At 41.3% G+C, this 19,870-nt stretch overlaps 1 protein-coding gene across 6 annotated transcripts in view; it reads left to right on the top strand.

The window, feature by feature from the left end:
• The window catches only part of LOC126297586 (rho GTPase-activating protein 190), a 296,415-nt gene that overhangs the window by 216,197 nt on the left and 60,348 nt on the right, over positions 1–19,870 (top strand). For all 6 annotated transcript variants that reach the window (XM_049988556.1, XM_049988559.1, XM_049988558.1 and 3 more), the window contains 2 exons: positions 17,087–17,308; positions 17,398–17,489. In XM_049988556.1, the coding sequence (XP_049844513.1) occupies positions 17,087–17,308; positions 17,398–17,489 (314 nt within the window). The remainder of the gene's footprint in view (positions 1–17,086; positions 17,309–17,397; positions 17,490–19,870) is intronic.

Below are 19,870 nucleotides of genomic sequence, written 5' to 3'. Positions count from 1 at the left end.
ACAAAGACAGAGATGAATAAATATATTTATAAGCATGATGCTACTTTTTTTTCGTGTAACTGTGGAGTACTTATGGCCTGACGCGATCGATAGTAATTGGCCACTTTGACCTCCGATAACTCGTGTACTATTCAAGTTACATGCCTGTAATTCATACCAATTTAGGGTTACACTAGTAGCTTTCTAAAGCTTTCTAAAGATGGGGATTGACAAAATTGGATGAAGCGTTTATATTTTGCAAATTCGTTTTTGCGTGTTGCTTGTATAATTTACAGTCAGATACTAAACTTTAAACTAATAAAGATATTGAAAATCATCGGAATCGTCATGCAAATAATGGTAATCTACATGTTTCTTTTTGGGGTATCACGATTCATCTGGCTACTATCAATTTCTGTACAAACTGTGAAAGGTCTGCCATTAAGGTTTCACAAAGTCCACCATCTTTGGCACTCCCGGCGTAGACATCTCCTTCATAGACACAAAGCACTGTCCTCATCACATCGGAATTCCCAGCCACGCGGATGGACCATGTGCTGGGGCTACCCCTCTCGTCTGGCTAACTTTTGGCACCACATGTTTGCTGCTGGGCCCCGGCTGGCCGAGTGGCCCACGCGGCCACGCCAACTTATAATATTTTCAAGGCACCACAATTCACCCGTTACCTCGCAGCCCACACCATAACACCACCTCTATACTTCACTGTTGGCACCACACATGGCGGCATGTAACATTATACAGGCATTAGCCTAACCTAAACCCATGCAGTGGATTGACGCATGGTATAGCACGATTCATCACTCCAAATCACTATCCAGTGGCATTGCTCTCTCCACCACGTCAAGCACCATTTAGCGTTGACTACATAAATGTGTGGCTTATGAGAAGCTACTCGACCATTGTATCCTATTCTTCTTAACTGCTTACACACTGTCATTGTGCTAAGTGGAGTGGCGGTAGAACTTTGGAACTCATGAGATTGCTTCTGCGGACTTCATGCAATTTTTACTACCGCCCTATGCAATGCTCGATGGTTCCTGTCCATTAGTACATGAAATCTGCCTGGTCTTCGTTTAGCTGTAGTTGTTCCTTCATATTTCCACTCGTGCAGAGCATGCTGTGTAGCAATGTGGTATGATTGTTTGTGCTGCTTTTCCATGTGCAAAACAAGACTCCTTACTCTAAAAGTATCATAAACTCAAAACTTTACTGATGGGAACTTGTTCTGCAGCACATGGTCGATTCCCTACACTCGACTGTCATTGCTTCCCACAAACTTCTTCAGTTATTGTCATCTTCTTTTTCTTTTGTATTGTGTCCCTCTCTCATTTCTGTTAGCATCCCTGAATTGTGCCATCTTATTTACACCTGTTCATATTTCCTATTCTTCACTTATTATTTCTTTACTAGCTTTGTACCCGGCCTGGTTATTTGTTTATTCCAATCTTCTATTAGTCCGTGTCCTCCTTCCCCCTTTCTCTATCCATCTCTTCCTCTCCCTCTCTGACCCTCTCCTCCTCTCCCCTCTCTGTGTACATCTACTGCCCCACCTCAGTGGGCTCACATTTCTTTTGTAACTGCATGCTTGGCCACCACAGGGCTCCAGCCACCACTATGTTCCTTTCTGTGCTGTAAGTCTATCCTTATATTTTTCTCTTTTCTCTTTTGGTTTTCCATTGGATGATATTCTTGGTGACAATCGTGCTTGCATTTGGTTTATAATTTTGGACACTCATTTTTCGCTTCTTGGAGTTTATACAACCTTTCATCCTTCACAGCATGATCTCCATTGTTGGGTTTGACCTACCATTTCTCTTCTAAATTTTACGGAAGTGCAATTGTGCAGAGAATGTCACCCAATGTGATGTACATTCCACCTTTAGTCTCTTTCTGTTGTTGCACCCCTCCTTTTTTAGCAAATGTAATACATTCAAAGCCCAACTTGGTAGCCATCCCATTATTGGGGAATCATTAAGTATCTGTGTGGTGGTACCCCCAGACTACACAGGGATCACACTATTGGTGCCTGAGCTGGGAACTCCCGGCATATGCCAAGGAGTGTCCGCATGCCGTGGCTAGGACACGGCAACTCTGTGCTACTAGCCAGGATGCCATTGCTGGGTGAGACCTACGGGGAGAGCCACCATTCAGAGTGGGCGGCACCCCAGACAGATGACTCACAAATGACATGGATCGGAGTTTCTTCTGCTGTTGGCTGCACAGCCCCAGTTGTCACTTCTGGAGGAAAGTATTAGTACAATGTGGAGAGATATGACCCCATAATGTTTCCCTCCCTGGCTACACTGTGGGAGGAATGTAGGGCTAAGAAGCAAGGAGAGAAATACTCCCCACAATAACTAGTGTGCTCTAGTACTGACAGTGATTCCTTTATTGCCACAAAGTCATTATTTTTTAAAGAACATTATGAGGACATGTTTCGCGAAGTAGCAGCAATTCCAAAAATGAAAAGAAATTCAGTCCCAATTAAAACAGCATCCCCTGCTTAGTCGCAAATGTTGCTCACCCGTGACAAGCTAAGTGACATAACACCCTTAATATCGTACACATTATCATCTTCCAGATTGACTTCATTTTGCAGATCGATTATGAGTTATGTGCCAATTTGGAGTGGGGTGTCCATTTTGTTCATTGTGTCCAGTGGGGACCAAAGGACAATAGAGTTCATACTGGAGCCATCATCTTGGCCTTTGAAGGTGATTCAGTTCCCGAATAGGTCAAGATGACGGTATATCGATGTGGTTTGAAACCTTGTATGTCCTGTGTCGTGTGATGCTTTAAATGCATGAGATTTGGGCACATGTCTTCATGTCATAATGCCAACCTCATATGTAGGGATTGTGGATGTCAGTTGCACGTGAGCACTCTTTGTGCCTCACCTACCAATCTCTCACAGCTGGGCAAGCAACACCCTCTTCTAGTCTTTCTCACCAGAAAGGAGTCCCTTGGGACACTCCTCTCCCAGAATTCTGCTGATCTGCTACAGGATACCAGCAAGTGGCTGAAGGAGCCACAGGTTGCTGGCCATAGGGCTTATCATTTGTCTTCTGTCCCTGAAACTACAGTAGACAAGTCCTTCCAAACAGTGAAATCATCATGGAAATGAGTGACAAAAGGAAGACCTTGAAGACAGATGAGGTACCAGTGGCCCCCATACCACCAGACCCTGCATGTTCCAACTCTGCAGAGTTCCTGGTGGCCCCTGTGGCACTGAATGACTCCACACAGCGAACTTCAGAACTGATATGTATTGATGCTGTATCGTTGCAACAGGTAGTAGCAAGTGACCCTGGTGCACAATTTCCCTCCTTGGCCCTTTCGTGCCTCCACAGGATACCAATAGTGTGATTCTCCAGTAGAAGTGGCTCAACTACTCCTCTTTTGCAGTTCCCCTGCTTTTTGCATTACCCCAGTGGAAACTTGGTTCCCTGAACTGCAAACCCCTACACTCTGCAGCTATCAGTGCTATTTTAAGAATTGAGCTATGATAGAATGTCGGACAAAGTTTGCTTGTGAGTTCTGGACACACTCTACAGTGAACACATGCCACTCAATATGACTTTGGATTTTACCATCTGTAATCTGTGTTTCCCTCCCAATGGGGAAGTTTCGCAGTCGCATTGTCTGCATTGATTCCTCAGCTCCCCCACCCATCCTCATTTTAGGTGATGTCGATGTCCACAACCCTTTGTGGGGTGGAACTGTGACCACTGGCTGCAAAGCTCGATCTTTGTCTTTTGAATACCAGTGCCCCCACACACACTCCAGTGTGGCATATGTATCTTATTCTGTAATTGATCTTTCCATGGTCTTCTTCCTTCTGTCCTTTGGAGAGGCCATAATGACATGTGTGACAGTCATCGTGTCCATCCCTTTACATCACTCGCATAGGTGTTGCTGAACACTTTGCTCTGCATTACACTCAAGCCTCTGCATCTGAGAACTACCGATCTGCATTTTGTATCTTCAAACAGCAGGTGAAGTGAGTTCACCTACCATTCACTACACGTCGTCTAGAGCCATATAATGATCCATTCAGTGAGTGGGAATTTCTCAGTGCCCTAGCCCTTTGCTCTGACATGGCTCCCGGAGCAAACCACATTCACAGTCAAATTCTCAAACACCTGTCAGTGTTGTGCCAACATCACATCCTTGCCATTTTCAACTGTATCTGTGTGAATTACCATCTCAACAGCAGGCAAATGTGATTGTTCCAGTGCTGAAACCAGATAAACACCCCCTTGAAATGGATAGTTATCACCCAATTACAGTTTGTCTTACTAATGTTCTCTGCAAATTGCTCAAACATATAGTGAGCTGGCACTGCGTTGGTACCTTGAGTTGGCTGCTACTCAGGATGGTTTTTGCGAAGGACATTCTACTACTGAGAATTGGGGCCTCCTGGAATATGCTATTCAGTCAGCTTTTGCTCACATCAACACATTATTGCTGTCTTCTTTGACTTGCAAAAGGCTTATGACACCACATGACATCATTACATCCTCGTCACCCTACATGAAAGGGGTCTCCAGAGCCCACTCCCAATTTTTGTCTGGAACTTCTTGTCACTCTGTACTTTCCAGGTTCAAGTTCGTGCTTCCCACAGTATCCCCGTATACAGGAGAATGGGATCCCACAGTTCTCTGTGTTGAGTGTGCCCCTTCTAGTGGCTGTCAGTAATGCTGGCAATGTTTGCATCTGCTATTGCTCCTCAGCTCTCAACTGTGGGTGTTGCCGAACACCAACTGCTGGGTGCGCTACAAAAGGTACAGTCCTTGGCTCTCACCATGGCTGTCAGTTTTCAGCTGCCAAGACATGTGTCATGCACTTCTGTTACTGTCATACTGTCCACCTGCAACCAGAATTCTACCTCAACAAGCAGTTGCTCAATGTGGTGGAGTCATATCACTTTCTGATATTGGTCTTTGATGCCCAGTTGACGTGGCTTCACCATCTTCTTTTTCCTGGTAGGGAGATCAACCTTCCACAACAGCAGCTGAGGACTGGATCCATGATCGTAGTTAGCATACAGTGCTCTGCTCTCAACTCCAATCCCCCCCCCCCCAATTACCTCTTGTCAGGGAGTAGTTGTGTATGGTCCCAGAAAGCCTGTTGACCCCATAATTTTTCACTACCTGTTCCTGGTTGTCCTTGATGCATTAATGAGTTCGGAACTGGTATACACTGTTGGCTCTACAGTTGACGGACAAACCAGTCTTGCCTACGGTCAAGCAAAATGCAGTGAACTACTCACTGCTGAATGGTTGGATGCAGTGTATTCACTGCAGAATTAGTGGCCATTGCTCAAGCCCTCAGTCATGTTTATTCTTGTACCATCGAGGCATTTTTAATGAGCAGTGATTGGCTGAGTAGTCTTCAAGCTAACAACCAGTGCCACTCTCTACACCCACTAGTTGTGACTATTGATGATCTCCTTGCTGACTCCCATCAAATTGGATGGTCAGTCATGTTTTCCTGGACCTCAAGTAACATGGGATCGCAGGGGCTGAAGATGCTGGCTTGTTGGCCAAAATGGCTACCAGGATGAAGTCTTTGGAGATGGGGCTACTGGAACTGGACCTCTGGTCTTCTCTGTGCCATCAATTGTTGGAGGCTTGGAACATGGATTGGTGTGCCCTGGTATCCCTGAACAAACTGCAAGCAATAAAGGGGACCTCTGCAATCTGGTAGTCTTCCCTTCATGCTTTATGTAGGAAATCTACCATTCTCTGTCAGCTTCACATTAGCTACACTTGGCTAACCTAAGGTCACAGCCTACAACATGAAGGTCCATCCCACTGCCCATGTGGTGCTCATCTGATGGTGGCCCACGTGCTACTGGACTGCCCAATTTGGTCGGCTTATGGTGAAGCCTTAAACTTGCTGACTCATTGCCTCTGGTGCTACTGGACAATGCCAAAGCAGCTGATCTGATATTGCGTTTTACCCATGGTGGTGGTTTCTACTCCTCTCTGTCGGATAGGCCACATTGGCCTCGTAAGATGTTTGAGGAGTTGGAGGAGCGCCCTGTTGTCTGCTTCGATCCGGGGAGTGTATGGTTGCCCTTGCACGGTGGTCCAGTATGGTTCTTGTCTTCCCACCTTTTTAATTCTTCTCATTGTTTCACATTGGTAATTGGCTTTCTGTCTCCTCATGGTTGTTCTCTTTCCTTAAATTCTATCAACCTGTCCATTTTTACAGTTTTCTTGTGGTGGTAGAGGGTGAGGAAACCCCGGTTGGATGCAGAGGTTGCTTCTCCCATTGCATAACACATCCTGTGGGCCTCCAGATGCTTTTGCTCCTCTCTCACTGCAACTTGCTTCTGTCTCTTGGTTTTAGTGATTCTTGGTTAGAATCAGGTTCATCAGGAGTTGTCTCCTGTGTCCTTCCTCTCTGAAGGCTCTTCCTGGCTTGATGCATGTAGGCTGGAGGGGCTGATGAGCTCCTATCCATCACCCCACACCAATACGAAGTAGGTGGTTCTCACCCACACAGTGTTCCTTTCCAGATAGTATGTGTGCCAAGTTTAGTTGAAATAAATCTAGGGGCTTAGAAGGATCATCTTAACTGCCAGCTTTACATGTCACATATATTTAACATACTTCAGCCATATTTCACCTGTACATCTAGTGAATTTCACCCTGCAGTTTCAGTTCCATGCTGCTCAATGTTTATGATGTCATATCTCGTAAAATATGTCTTGCACAATGATATATTTTTGCAGGTACATTCAGTGGTATATGTGAATTACTGTCTGCAAAATGTGTTGCAAATAGAGATAGTAGTAAAGAAGAAATAAATTAAAAACTCGTGACTAATGTGAACGTTTTCCTGCATAAACAGCTAAAATGTAGTAAGCTATAAACTTATTCACTTTCATCATTTTGTGGATGGTTTCAGCGAGTAAAGGTCACATAAAGATTTGAATTTATATGTATAGTTCATTGCAAGCCACTGCGTGCTCTCATGCTCAAATACTGGATAATTATAGTGCGACTATTTGTGTGTCATGAACTATGCTTCTTTTTCACCACCACCCCTTTGAGAGGTAGGTGGTTCTTACTCCCACAGCAGTTCTTTCCATACAGTAAGTGATATGTGTATCAACTTTGGTTGAAACTGATTCATTAGTTTAGGAGAAGGTGTGAAACATACATACAGGCATACATACTGTATGTAAATCCATACATATATATGTATATGGATTTTGACACCCATGTACAAAAATAACTCAGGCCATTGTTATTTCTTTTCAGTTGTACTGCTATTGATGCGGTCTTTCCATAGTTTTGTTCTTCACCTTAACTGTTCGCTTCCCTCTTATCTTCCATCTCAGTTTCTTTGTTCTTTCAGGTACCAGGTTGTAGTTCTCTTTTTTTACACTTCTCACAAGTTGCTAACCTCTGGTCTCTCAGGTTTTCAAGGCTCATCTGTTTCTGTCATTACTTCTTGCTTTTCACTTTGTTGTGTCCTACACTACATCTGAACACCTGGCTGAAAATGACTTACAAGTTTGTGGCACCCTCCATCGGTAATGCTGGAATTCAATATGGTATTGGCCCACCCTTAGCCTTGATGTCAGCTTTCACTCTCGCAGGCATACATTCAATCAGGTACTGGAAGATTTCTGGTAGAATGGCTGCCAATTCTTCATGGAGTGCTGCATTGATGACAGGTATTGATGTCGGTTGGTGTGTCCTAGCACCAAGTCAGCATTACAAAACATCCCAAAGGTGTTCTGTAGGATTCAGGTCAGGACCCTGTGCAGGCCAGTCCATTACATGGATGTTATTGTCATGTAACCACTCTGCCGAAGGCCATGCATTATGAAGAAGTGCTTGATCATGTTGAGAGATGCAATCACCATCCCCAAATTGCTCTTCAACAGTGGGAAGCAAGAAGGTGCTTAAAACATCAATATAGGCCCGTGCTGTGATAGTGCCACGCAAAACAACAAGGGGTGTAAGCCCCCTCTATGAAAAACATAACCACACCAGAACACCACTGCCTCCGAATTTTACTGTTGGCACTACACACGCTGGCAGATGACGTTCACCGTGCATTTGCCATACCCACACACTGCCATCAGATCGCCACATTGTGTACCACGATTCTTCACTCCACACAACATTTTTCCACTGTTCAATCGTCTAATGTTTACGCTCCTTACACCAAGCAAGGCATCGTTTGGCATTTATGGGCATGATGTGTGGCTTATGAGCAGCAGCTCGACCATGAAATCCAAGTTTTCTCACATGTCATAGTACATTCAGTGGATCCTGGTGCAGTTTGAAATTCCTGTGTGAAGGTCTGGATAGATGTCTGTCTATTACACATTACGACCCGCTTCAACTGTCGGCGGACTCTGTCAGTCAACAGACGAGGTCGGCCTATATGCTTTGGTGCTGTATGTGTCCCTTCATGTTTCCACTTCACTATCACAATGGAAACAGTGGACCTAGGGATGTTTAGGAGCTTGGAAATCTTGCACACAGAGGTATGACACAAGTGAAACCCAATCCTGACCATATTCGAAGTCCACAAGTTCCACGGAGCTCCCCATTCTACTCTCTCATGATGTCTAATGACTACTGAGGTTGCTAATATGGAGTACCTGGCAATAGGTGGCAGCACAATGTACCTAATGTGAAAAAAGAATGGTTTTGGGGGTGTCCAGATACTTTTGATCATGCAGTGTCTTTAATTTATTTTGGGCCTAGATAAATTTCCTCCTAACATGTTGAAAAGTTCATATACAACAGCCCGTTCCTCCTCAATTTGCCAGATGGAGGCACCCTGGGGTAAAAAATCTACATAGTTATCATTCTGCATCTGTGTAACAAGTAGACTTTTTCTCTGTTGATGCAGCTGTAGTTTCCTTTTGGACTTGTGCTGTGATGCAGACTGGTGTAAATTAATATGTGAACATAATACAGTACATTCAATAATAAATATGTAATCCAGCTAATGTAGTGTGTGTACATTCTTCTCTGTTGGTTTAGTAGGATGAGTTATATTTTTATTAGACTATACCAGAGAAAAAACTTTGTAACATAAATCATGGGAAACATTGTCTGCTCTATTTACTCACATTAAGGATTTGCTGTGGCTAGGCATGGCTGTGCTTGCAAATAAAAGATCACACATAACTGGCTTTTGTCACATCTCACGGACCCTGAGAAGTGAAGCAGTAATAATATTAAAAGTGAAAGTTGGTACTGAGAAGACTACTCTGATAAAAGCTACATGGTCAACTTTTTTGTTTTTTACTTTGTGTCACACTCCCTCTGACACCATAAGCTACAGAATTTTCTTTTGGTAAGAACTACAGATCATGGGGGTATTCTTGTATAGAAAGAGTGGTAAAGGATGAAAGAACATTAGACTACATGTGTGCTTAAAGGAAGTCCCTCTAACTAAGGGCTCACCTTCTGAGGATGTAATGTTTCCAAGTAGAGAAGGAATTAGCATATTTCATCAAAATATAAGAGGCATTAGAGATAAAGTTAGTGAACTGCTTACAGATGTTGACTCTGAAATTATTGGTATATCAGAACACCACTTGAATAATTTGACAATTCAGAGGCTTCCTTTACCAGGATAGACATTAGCTGGCTGTTTTTCAATGAGTTCCTTCTGGGCTGGGGGAGTGGCTATGTACGTAAAAAGCAGTATTCCATTTGAGTTTATAGACATATCACGACACTGCACTGAACACACATTCGAAAATCATGCAGGGGCAGTTGAATTTAGTGAAATTAAACTTCTAATTGTTGTTGTTCATAGGTCCCCTAACTCTGACTTCAAAGCATTTCTGCTCAAGCTAGAGGGGGTTCTTGATTCACATTGTAGGAAGTACCAGAAATTAATTATATGTGGTGACTTCAATATAAATTTGGTATGTGATGGTGCAAGAAAAACGATGTTGGTAGATCTCCTAAATTCATATGATCTGATGCAGACTGTGTTTTTTCCAACTAGGGTGCAAGGAAAATGTAGCACAGCCATAAACAGTCATTACTAGATGGGCATTCTGTTAGTAAAAGCATGAATGGCCTTTCAGACCATGATGCACAAATTTTAACACTAAAAGGCTTGTACTCAAACAAATGTCACATATAGTTACAAACTATGTAGGAAAGTTAATCTGTCACCAGTAGAGAGTTTTTTAAACCTTGTCAAGGAACAAGAGTGGCAGGGTGTTTATAGTGCCAGTAACATAGATGATAAATACAATGCTTTCCTTAAAATATTTATCATGCTCTTTGAGAGTTGCTTTCCATTAGAACGTTCTAAATGGGGTACTGGCAGTACTAGACAGTCCAGGTGGCTGACTAGTGGGATAAGGGTATATTTTAGAACAAAGCAGGAATTATATCAAAATGTTAGAAGTAGTCACAATCAAGCTACAGTAGCCCATTACAAACAGTATTGTAAGCTGCTTAAAGATGTTATTAGGAAGGCGAAGAGTGTGTTGTATGTAAATAGAATAGCTAATTCACAGTATAAAGTTAAAACCATATGGTCAGTTGTGAAGGAAGTGTCTGGTCAGTAGCACAAGGTCGACTATATCAAGTCAGTTTGTAGTAAAAATATTTCTGTTACTGATAAATTAGATATATGTACAGTATTTAGAAATCTTTTCTGAGCATTGCTGGTGAGTTAAATAAGAATTTAGTTTCTGAGATTGATGTCTGAAATACTCCTCTGTGATACAGACAAGAGGGAGATGGAGTTAATAATTAAATCATTGAAGACAACGGACTCTCATAGATATGATTGATTGCGTAGCAGAATATTAAAGTACTGTGCTGCACATGTTAGCCCTGTACATATCCATATATGTAAATTTTCCTTTAGGAATGGCCAGTTTCCTGAAGAATTAAAAGTACTCAGTACTAAGGCCACTTTATAGAAAGGGAGAATGTAGACAATTTTGGACCTATTTCTACGCCATCAGTGTTTGCTATAGTTACTGAAAAGGCTGTGTATTTGAAGATAATTGATCATTTTATACAACACAGTCTCTTATCAAATGTTCAGTTCTGCTGTAGAAATCGTTTAACAACTGAAAATGCTATATTCTATTTTCTCTGTGAGGTACTGGGTGGGTTAAAAAAAGATTTCAATCACTAGGCTTATTTTTTGATTTAACTAAGGTCTTTGATTGTGTTAATCACAAAAAATTGCTCCATAAGTTGGACCATTACGGAATACGTGCAGTAGCTCACAATTGGTTCACCTCTTACTTTTGCAACAGGCAGCAAAAGATCATTATTCACAGTGTTGATAACGGATGTGATGTGGAGTCTATGTGGGGTACTTTCAAGTGGGGGGGGGGGGGGGGGGGGGGTACCCCAGGGATCAGTGTTGGGGCCACTCCTGTTCCTTATTTAACTAAATGATATGCCCTCTAGTATTACGGGTAACTCTAAAATATTTCTATTTGCTGATGACACTAGCTTGGTAGTGAAGGATGTTGTGTGCAACATTGACTCAGTTTCAAATAGTGCAGTACATGACCTATGTTCATGGCTTGTAGAAAATAAACTAATGCTAAATCACAGTAAGACTCTGTTTTTACAGTTTCTAACACACAATTAAACAAAACTTTAACTCTTAATTTCACAGAATGGGCATATGATTAGTGAAACTGAACAGTTCAAATTTATAGGTGTTCACATAGATAGTAAGCTGTCATGTTAAGCCCACGTTCAGGATCTTGTTCAAAGACAATACTGCCATTTTTACTATTCGAATGGTATCTGAAGTGAATGATTGTTTGACACGAAAATTAGTCTACTTTGGTTATTTTCATTCGCATATGTCATATGATATTATATTTTGGGGTAACTCCTTCCATTCTAAAAGGATATTTTTGGCTCAGAAACGGGCGGTTCGGGCAATAAGTGGTGTAAGTTCACGAACCTCTTGTCGACCCCTGTTCACGAGTGTGGGTATTTTGACATTGGCCTCTCAATATATATATTCCTTACTGTCATTTATTGTTAAGAATATTAGCTTATTCCCAAGAATAAGTAGCTTTCACTCGGCTAATACTCGGCAGAAATCAAACCTACATTTGGATCAGACTTCCTTAACTCTTGTGCAGAAAGGTGTGCAGCATACTGCTGCATCAGTTTTCAATAAGGTACCACTTGAATTCAGAAATTTTAGCAGTAATCCACATGCTTTCAAATTGAAACTGAAGAGTTTCCTCATGGGTCACTCCTTCTATTCTGTTGAGGAGTTCCTTGAAAAATGAAGCTTATTCTTATTGTATTGTTGAGTGTGTTTTCTTAAACTTAAGGATTGACTTTTTTCAGTTCCATAAACATTTATTTTTATATTATTACCTTTATGTAGTAATTTCATGTACTGACATGTTCCATGACCTTGGAGATTTGCTCCTTAATTTGGTCCCACGGAACTTGACATGTAAATTAAAAAAAATAAAAAGTTTCACAGACTTTGGAAAGTTGATAAATATGAGTGTGCACAAGGACAGGAGACTCTAAATTAGTTTTTAGTCATGCACACAATGATGGTCATGTCCTGTGGTATCCACACCCAACATGTGAAAGACTGAAATGTGATCAATCCATCCACAAAAATGATATTATATAATACATCATTTAGGAGTTAAGGAGAACATTCAGTGAGTAGTAAAGTGTTGAGTCATTGATAGGCACACTGAAAGGAATGAAAACTTTGTTAGCTTTCAGACTCATGCTGTAATGAGCAGGGGTACTAGGATGCATGTATACATGACGTGCATGGCCCCACATGAATGCACGCTGTGTCCCCCCCTCCCCCCAAACACACACACACACACACACACACACACACACACACACACACACACACTCATGCTTGCGTACTGGTTAAAGCCTAAACTATATGCTGACCGGTCCATTGTTTGTATTCCACCCAAGATACAGTGTCCAACCACATCAATGTGATCATGTGCCAAAAGCTCAAATATGGTCTCAAAGGATAAATGGATACACTTTTGTTGAACCATTGTGCCTTTCAGAATGATGAGATAACCCTGGGAATGCCATGAAAACATTCCCCAGATTATAACATCCCTTCTGTGGCCTAGACCCTTCTGATGATTGTTGCAGAGTGTTCGCTTTCAGACGTTTCATACCATACGGGCCAACGGCCATCTGTCCAATGAAGCACAAAAAGTGATTCATCCAAACAGACCATCTGCTGCCAATCTATGGATGTCCAGTTTTGGTATTGCCATGCAGATTCCAGCCTTCATCGCCGATGAACAGCAGCCAGTCATGGGTGCATAAACCAGGTGTTTTCTGTGAAGGACCATACACAGCAACATTCACTGAACAGTTGTTGAGGAGACACTGTTGGTAGCCCGTTGGTTCATCTACATCTCCATGGCCGATATTCACTTCTGTTACCTATGGCCTGTGCTGAATCACAGTCACATCGTCACTGATTTTGGATTGTGCCATGCACGATAACAACAGCAGCATGCAAACAGTTTACAAACTTATCCATTTTGGAAGTGCTTCCATCCTTGGTCCAAAAGCTAATGACCATGTCCTTGTTCAGTTCTCAGCTTTCCAAACCTACACTGGGGAAAGTCCTTTGAATTTTTCATGCAAGTGTGTAATACTTTCACGTCACACTCCCATATATTATCAAATACGCCAGTTGAAGCATAATAGTTGGAAGTGTGTGTAATAAACCCATTGTTGAAACAGTTTTCAGGCAGTCAAAAGTACCATATCAGACTATTGTGTCCCTTTCCCTACATACACTCCCATCCTATGTACATACATTGTTGGAGCATTTCTACACCTACGTGATTACTCTGCTATTCACAGTAAATGCCTGGCAGAGGGTTCAATGAACCACCTTCAAGCTGTCTCTCTACCGTTCCACTCTCGAATGGAGTGCGGAAAAAATGTGCACTTAAATTTTTCTGTGCGAGCCCTGATTTCTCTTACTTTATCGTGATGCTCATTTCTCCCTATATAGGTGGGTGCCAACAGAATGTTTTCACAATGGGGGAGAAAATTGGTGATTGAAATTTCATGAGAAGATCCCGTCGCAACAAAAAACATTTTTGTTTTAATGATAGCCACTCCAATTCATGTATCATGTCCCTGGCACTATCTCCCCTAGTTCATGATAATACAGAACGAGCTGTCCTTCTTTGTACTTTTCCGATGTCATCCGTCAGTCCCATCTGATGCGGATCCCACACTGCACAGCAGTACTTCAGAATAGGGCGGACAAGTGCGGTGTAAGCAGTCTCCGTAGTAGACCTGTTGCACCTTCTAAGTGTTCTGCCAATGAATCGCAATCTTTGGTTGGCTCTACCCACAACATTATCTTTGTGATCGATCCAGTTTAGGGTATGTGTAATTCTAATCCCTAAGTATTTAGTTGAATTTACAGCTTTCAGATTTGTGTGACTTATCGCGTAATTGAAATTTAGCCGATTTCTTTTAGTACTCATCTGAATAACTTCATACTTTCCGTTATTCAGGGCCACCTGCCACTTTTCGCACCATACAGATATCTTACCTAAATCATTTTGCAATTTGTTCTGATCATATGATGACTTTACAAGATGGTAAATGACAGCATCATCTGCAAACAATCTAAGACAGCTACTGCGATTGTCTCCTATGTCATTAATATAGGTCAGGAACAATAGAGGGCCTATAAGACTTCTTTGGGATATTATTTCGGTTTTACGCACTGACTTTCCGTCTATTACTATGAACTGTGACCTTTCTGATGGGAAATCAGGAATTCAGTCGCACATCTGAGGCGATATTCCATAGCCTCGCAGTTTGGTTAGAAGACACTTGTGAGGAACGGAGTCAAAAGCCTTCTAGAAATCTAAAAATATGGAATCAATTTGTCGTCCCCTGTCAATAGCACTCATATGTCGTAAGTATAAAGAGCTAGTTGTGTTTCGCAAGAACAATATTTTCTGAATCCATGCTGACTATGTGTCAATAAATTGTTTTCGTCAAGGTACTTCATAGTGTTCGAATACAGTATATGTTCGAAAACCTTACTGCAAATCGACGTTAATTATATGGGCCTGTAATTCACTGCATTACTCCTACTTCCCTTTTAGGGTATTGGTGTGACTTGAGCAATTTTCGAGTCTTTAGGTACGGATATTTCTGTGAGCGAGCGGTTGTATATAATTGCTAAATATGGAGCTATTGTATTAGCATACTCTAAGAGGAATCTGACTGGTATACAATCTGGACCGGAAGCCTTGCATTTATTAACTGATTTAAGCTGCTTTGCGACATCGAGGCTATCTGTTTGTATGTTTCTCATCTTGGCAGTTGTTCCTGATTGGAATTCATGAATATTTACTTCATCTTCTTTGGTGAAGGAGTTCCGGAAAGTCATGTTTAGTAATTCTGCTTTAGTGGCGCTGTTATTAGTAACTTCACCATTGTTATTGTGCAGTGAAGGTATTGATTGCATCTTGCCACTGGTGTGCTTTATGTATGACCAGAATCGCTGTGGGTTTTCTGCCAGATTTCGAGAAAGAGTTTCATTGTGGAAATTATCAAAAGTATCTCGCATTGAAGCAGGTGGTGGCACTAGCACAGAAGAAAGATGGTGGCACTAGCAATTGGGGGGGGGGGGGGGGGTACGTAAAGCATGTCGCAGAAAACAGTGCAGACATTGTCGTAATGCGAAAACTTCTGAAAGGGCAGATCATTGGCTTTCAGGCCAAGGGTGGAAGTGTTTATGAAATGGCTATGTTTGTAAACTATTCCTGTGCTGTCGTGGTTAAAGTACATCATGCATGACATTATCCAAAACTGGTGCCGAGGCAACTGTGGTGCACCATGGTCCATTGATGAAAGGAGTGAGTAACAACTAAGGAGATCTTGCATAGCCATACAACTGTTGAGCAGCTGCCTATCCAGATGAACCAAGGGACTGCTAACAGTGTCTCCTCAACGACTGTTCAGCGAACGTTATTGTATATGGGCCTCCACAGCAGACACTTTGTTTATGCATCTGCTGCTGTTCATGGCAACTAAGGCTGGAATTTGCATGCCAATACTGAAACCAGACATCCATTGTCTGGTGACAGCTGGCCTTTACAGATAAATCACATTTTATGCTCTATTGGACAGATGGGCATTGGTGTGTGTGGTGTGGCCATGTACCAATCATCAGAAGGGTCCAGGCCAGAGGTGGAAGCATTGTGGTCTGATGAAGGTTTTCGTGGCATCTACCCTTGGGGATCATTTCCACCCCTACGTAGAGTTTGTTTTTTCCTCAGCACACTGGCATCTGCCAGCAGATTAATGCAAAATGTCACACAGCTTGCAGCGTACATGTGTGGTATGAAAAGCACCTTGATGCATTTACCATACTTCCCTGGCCACCAAATTCTCCAGATTTAAACTGGATCAAGAATCTGATCGGGATGTTCACACCGTGGATTCTCAACTGAGAAATCTTGCACTGCTGGCCATTGCTCTGGACTTGGCATGCCTCCACATCCCTGTTGGCACCTTCCAGAATGCCATTGACTCTTTTCCTACACATCTGTAGTGCCAAAGGTTTGCGACAGGTGGTCACATTAATGTAACTTGACCTTTTAGTTTTGGAGTCACTGCCTCCATTCTCAGAAACTTATTGTGCTGCAACCTGCCCATCATCATTGCAAAAGTTACATCTGAATCAAGAATGTGGAGTAATATTAATCAGAAAGTTAATTTGATGCATGAAACATGTTCTTATCATGTATTTCTGATTTTCCATAATTCTTTATCGTCTCGCTGCCTGTATGCACGAGTTGGAAGAGACATATGTGAAGTTTTCATCGACCTTGTTGAACTCTTCTTTTGGTTCCATTAGTAATAAAACATGTAACATTTTGTAATAAAGCTGTTTGCATTAGTTGTATTATCTAAGTGCTGAACATTAATAGTGTCTTTTCACTTTTCTTAGATTTTTTCTGTTAGGCACTAACTAATTTGAGCAGCCAATTTTTACTAAGTGTTATAATGCTTGTAATAACTAAAATATTTATTTTCAGTTGCAAGTGAAAGTCCGTCAGATTTTAGTGATGCAAGTGACCCAGAGCTTTCTGGATCAGCAACACAGACACATTACAAGTATCCCAAACATTCCATACGTATGAAAAAAAAGGCAGCAAACATTGCTTCATCAGGAATGATTAACTCATCTGAGCATCGTAGCTCAGTTCAGCGGCCATTCCCCCCTCATTTAACATCGGATTCAGATATTTTAACAAATGGTAAATTACTTTTCTTTTTCCTAGGTGAATTCTCTTAGTGTGCACGAAATATAAGACAATACATGAAATTTATTATTTAATTTTTCCAGCAAAAGTGAAAAGTGAAGTTCCCTATGGCGCTTGTCAAGATGAAGAATCAAGCCTAGATGTGTCATCACCAAGGGATGTCAATTCTTCTGCGGTATGCAAGTTTCTTTTGATATTGTTTCCGTACTGTGAATTATATATTTATTTTTGTGCTGCACTACTCATGCTGTTCATGCACCACTATTTTCATGCTGTCCTAATTAATGAAACACTATTTAAAAATTGTGTCCATTCTTACTTCTGTTGACATTGTCCCTCCATAATGTTAGAACAGTGTATTTTAGCTATTAACAGATGCGTTCTTTTGTATTTTGAGATAATCGTATTCTCTTCAGAACTTCAGCACTATGTAAAAGCCATCTCATCCTGTTTATATATAGCCATGTTAAATTTAAGTTCCCAGTATCCAAAACATTTACTGAATTGTTGGTCTTTTAATCTATCTGCTGCTTGATTTAAAGTACTGGTCACCTGGGACATTTCCAAGAGGTGTTTAATGACAGTAATATCCATATTCCATAAAAAATGGAGCCTTTTTGTAGGAAAAACAGTATTTTCTGAGGGATGATTCTATTTTTTTTTTTCTATTTGGCTGCAATAAAACTCCAGTGTCAGTTAATCTTAATGTATTGTAAATAATGAAACAAAAACTGAAAGAAGAGTCACAACTTGCAAATTATTAGTGTGCAGTGTAAGTAAGGGGTATAAATGTCTCAGCATAACATGTGTTCTCTAACAGTAAGACTGTCATCAGTTTGGGTCGCATGGAAGTTCTTGGGTGTCAGTTTCATACGATCATCTGTTACCTGATGAAAGGAAAGTGAGCACCTGCACCCTACAAGTGGTCCCACCAAAGTGCACTCATTATTTCCAGCCCTGCAATGTCATTTTTACCGAAAGTGAAAATCACGAAAATTGTTCAGAATGCTTGATGAAAGACAATAGAGAGATTGCTTCTAGGGAAGATTCGATAAAATTACATTCGCTAATCCTACATCATTTCAGCACACCTAATTTTGAAAGCATGATTAGATACGCATGGTTCGCATCAAAATTAGCGGATGAAAGAGAAATGGTTTTCAATGCAAAAGAATTGTTTTTCCCGGTATCGCTCATCAAGAAACTGCGCACCTGCAAGACGGTTGCTTTCATAAAATGCACGTGGTTCTACGAAAATTTGTGCCTTGGTTGTTTCTATGATAAGCATCACTCACAATATTGTTTTGGCACATCAAACAATGTAGACGATGAAAAATAAGATTTTGTACCATTGTATGACAGAAAAAATTAGTAACTGATCATATCTTTATAATTTCCCACACCTTACACTGTTTGTTGATATTCTTAGAAATAAAATTGAGAAATTCGGTTGATTTTGAAGGAGAAAAGAAACAAACCAACAAAAGTACACTAGCAGGATCCGAACAAGGTAACTCCAGGACGGTAGGCGTGTACCTTTACTGCTGCGCTACGCTAACTTCCTCAGAATATATGCAACGTTACGGGTATACAAAGCATGCAATCAGCTTCAAAATTGATTTTCTTGAAAACCAAGGACTGTTGCTAAAAAAAAAACTGAATAGCCAGGTACTCACAGTAAGAGCCTCTACAACATATTTGAAGCGCATCAAAATCCGTGATTTACAGTATGGAGGGTCCCATTGTGAGCTGCTTCAGTAATAATGCTCTATTCATGGGTGTTGTAGTTCAAGAGAATTAATCTTTTTAATTGAATATCTCCATTGATAGAATGTGTAATCCAGTGACTCACAAGAATTGAAGTGTCATTTTATTAACATACGGCATTCATGAAGTGCTTTGTCAGCTTCTGACCTCTGTAGCTGAGTTTTGTACTTGTGATACTACAAAGTCCTGAGTGAGTTGATTCAAATACTTCAAGGAATAAATGTCACAGTTGAAATAACATAGTACCATCCCTACTGCACAGCCTTTTCATGAACATGACCACCAATGGCTGCTTGCCATCAGCAAACTGCAGCCAAGACCAAACATGACCATCTAGTGATAGAGTATGTCACTGAACACAAAAGTGTCTGGACTTCAGTGGCTGCTTCGTGACCTGTGCTATCAAGATCTCCACTTAAGACAAGCTGATCTGAATTGTGTAGATGGTAATTGTTCGCAAAATACGTTCTTCAATCCCACAACCCTGCAGACCTCAATCTCTATTAGCACCTGTCCCACACCCACTTCTGTCAATGTCTCCCACTTCAGCCTATCAAATGACACCCATACTGTTCTCTTTGATAAAAAGGACCAAGAACTATATTGGGAACAGGGTACTATACTGTCATTTTAAACTGAATGGTGGAACTGCAATGAGGCGTATATGAATCGAGAAAAGGGGGGCGGGGCGAATTATGCGTTGAAAACTTCACCTTCTGCTAAACACGGTGTCTTTCCTTTTTTATTTATTCTTTACCCAAGCATGTTTAGGCACCTGGGCGTCATCTC

The sequence above is a fragment of the Schistocerca gregaria genome, chromosome X, assembly GCF_023897955.1.
Source record: "Schistocerca gregaria isolate iqSchGreg1 chromosome X, iqSchGreg1.2, whole genome shotgun sequence".
NCBI lineage: Eukaryota > Metazoa > Arthropoda > Insecta > Orthoptera > Acrididae > Schistocerca > Schistocerca gregaria.
This window is presented reverse-complemented; position numbering and strand designations above follow the sequence as displayed.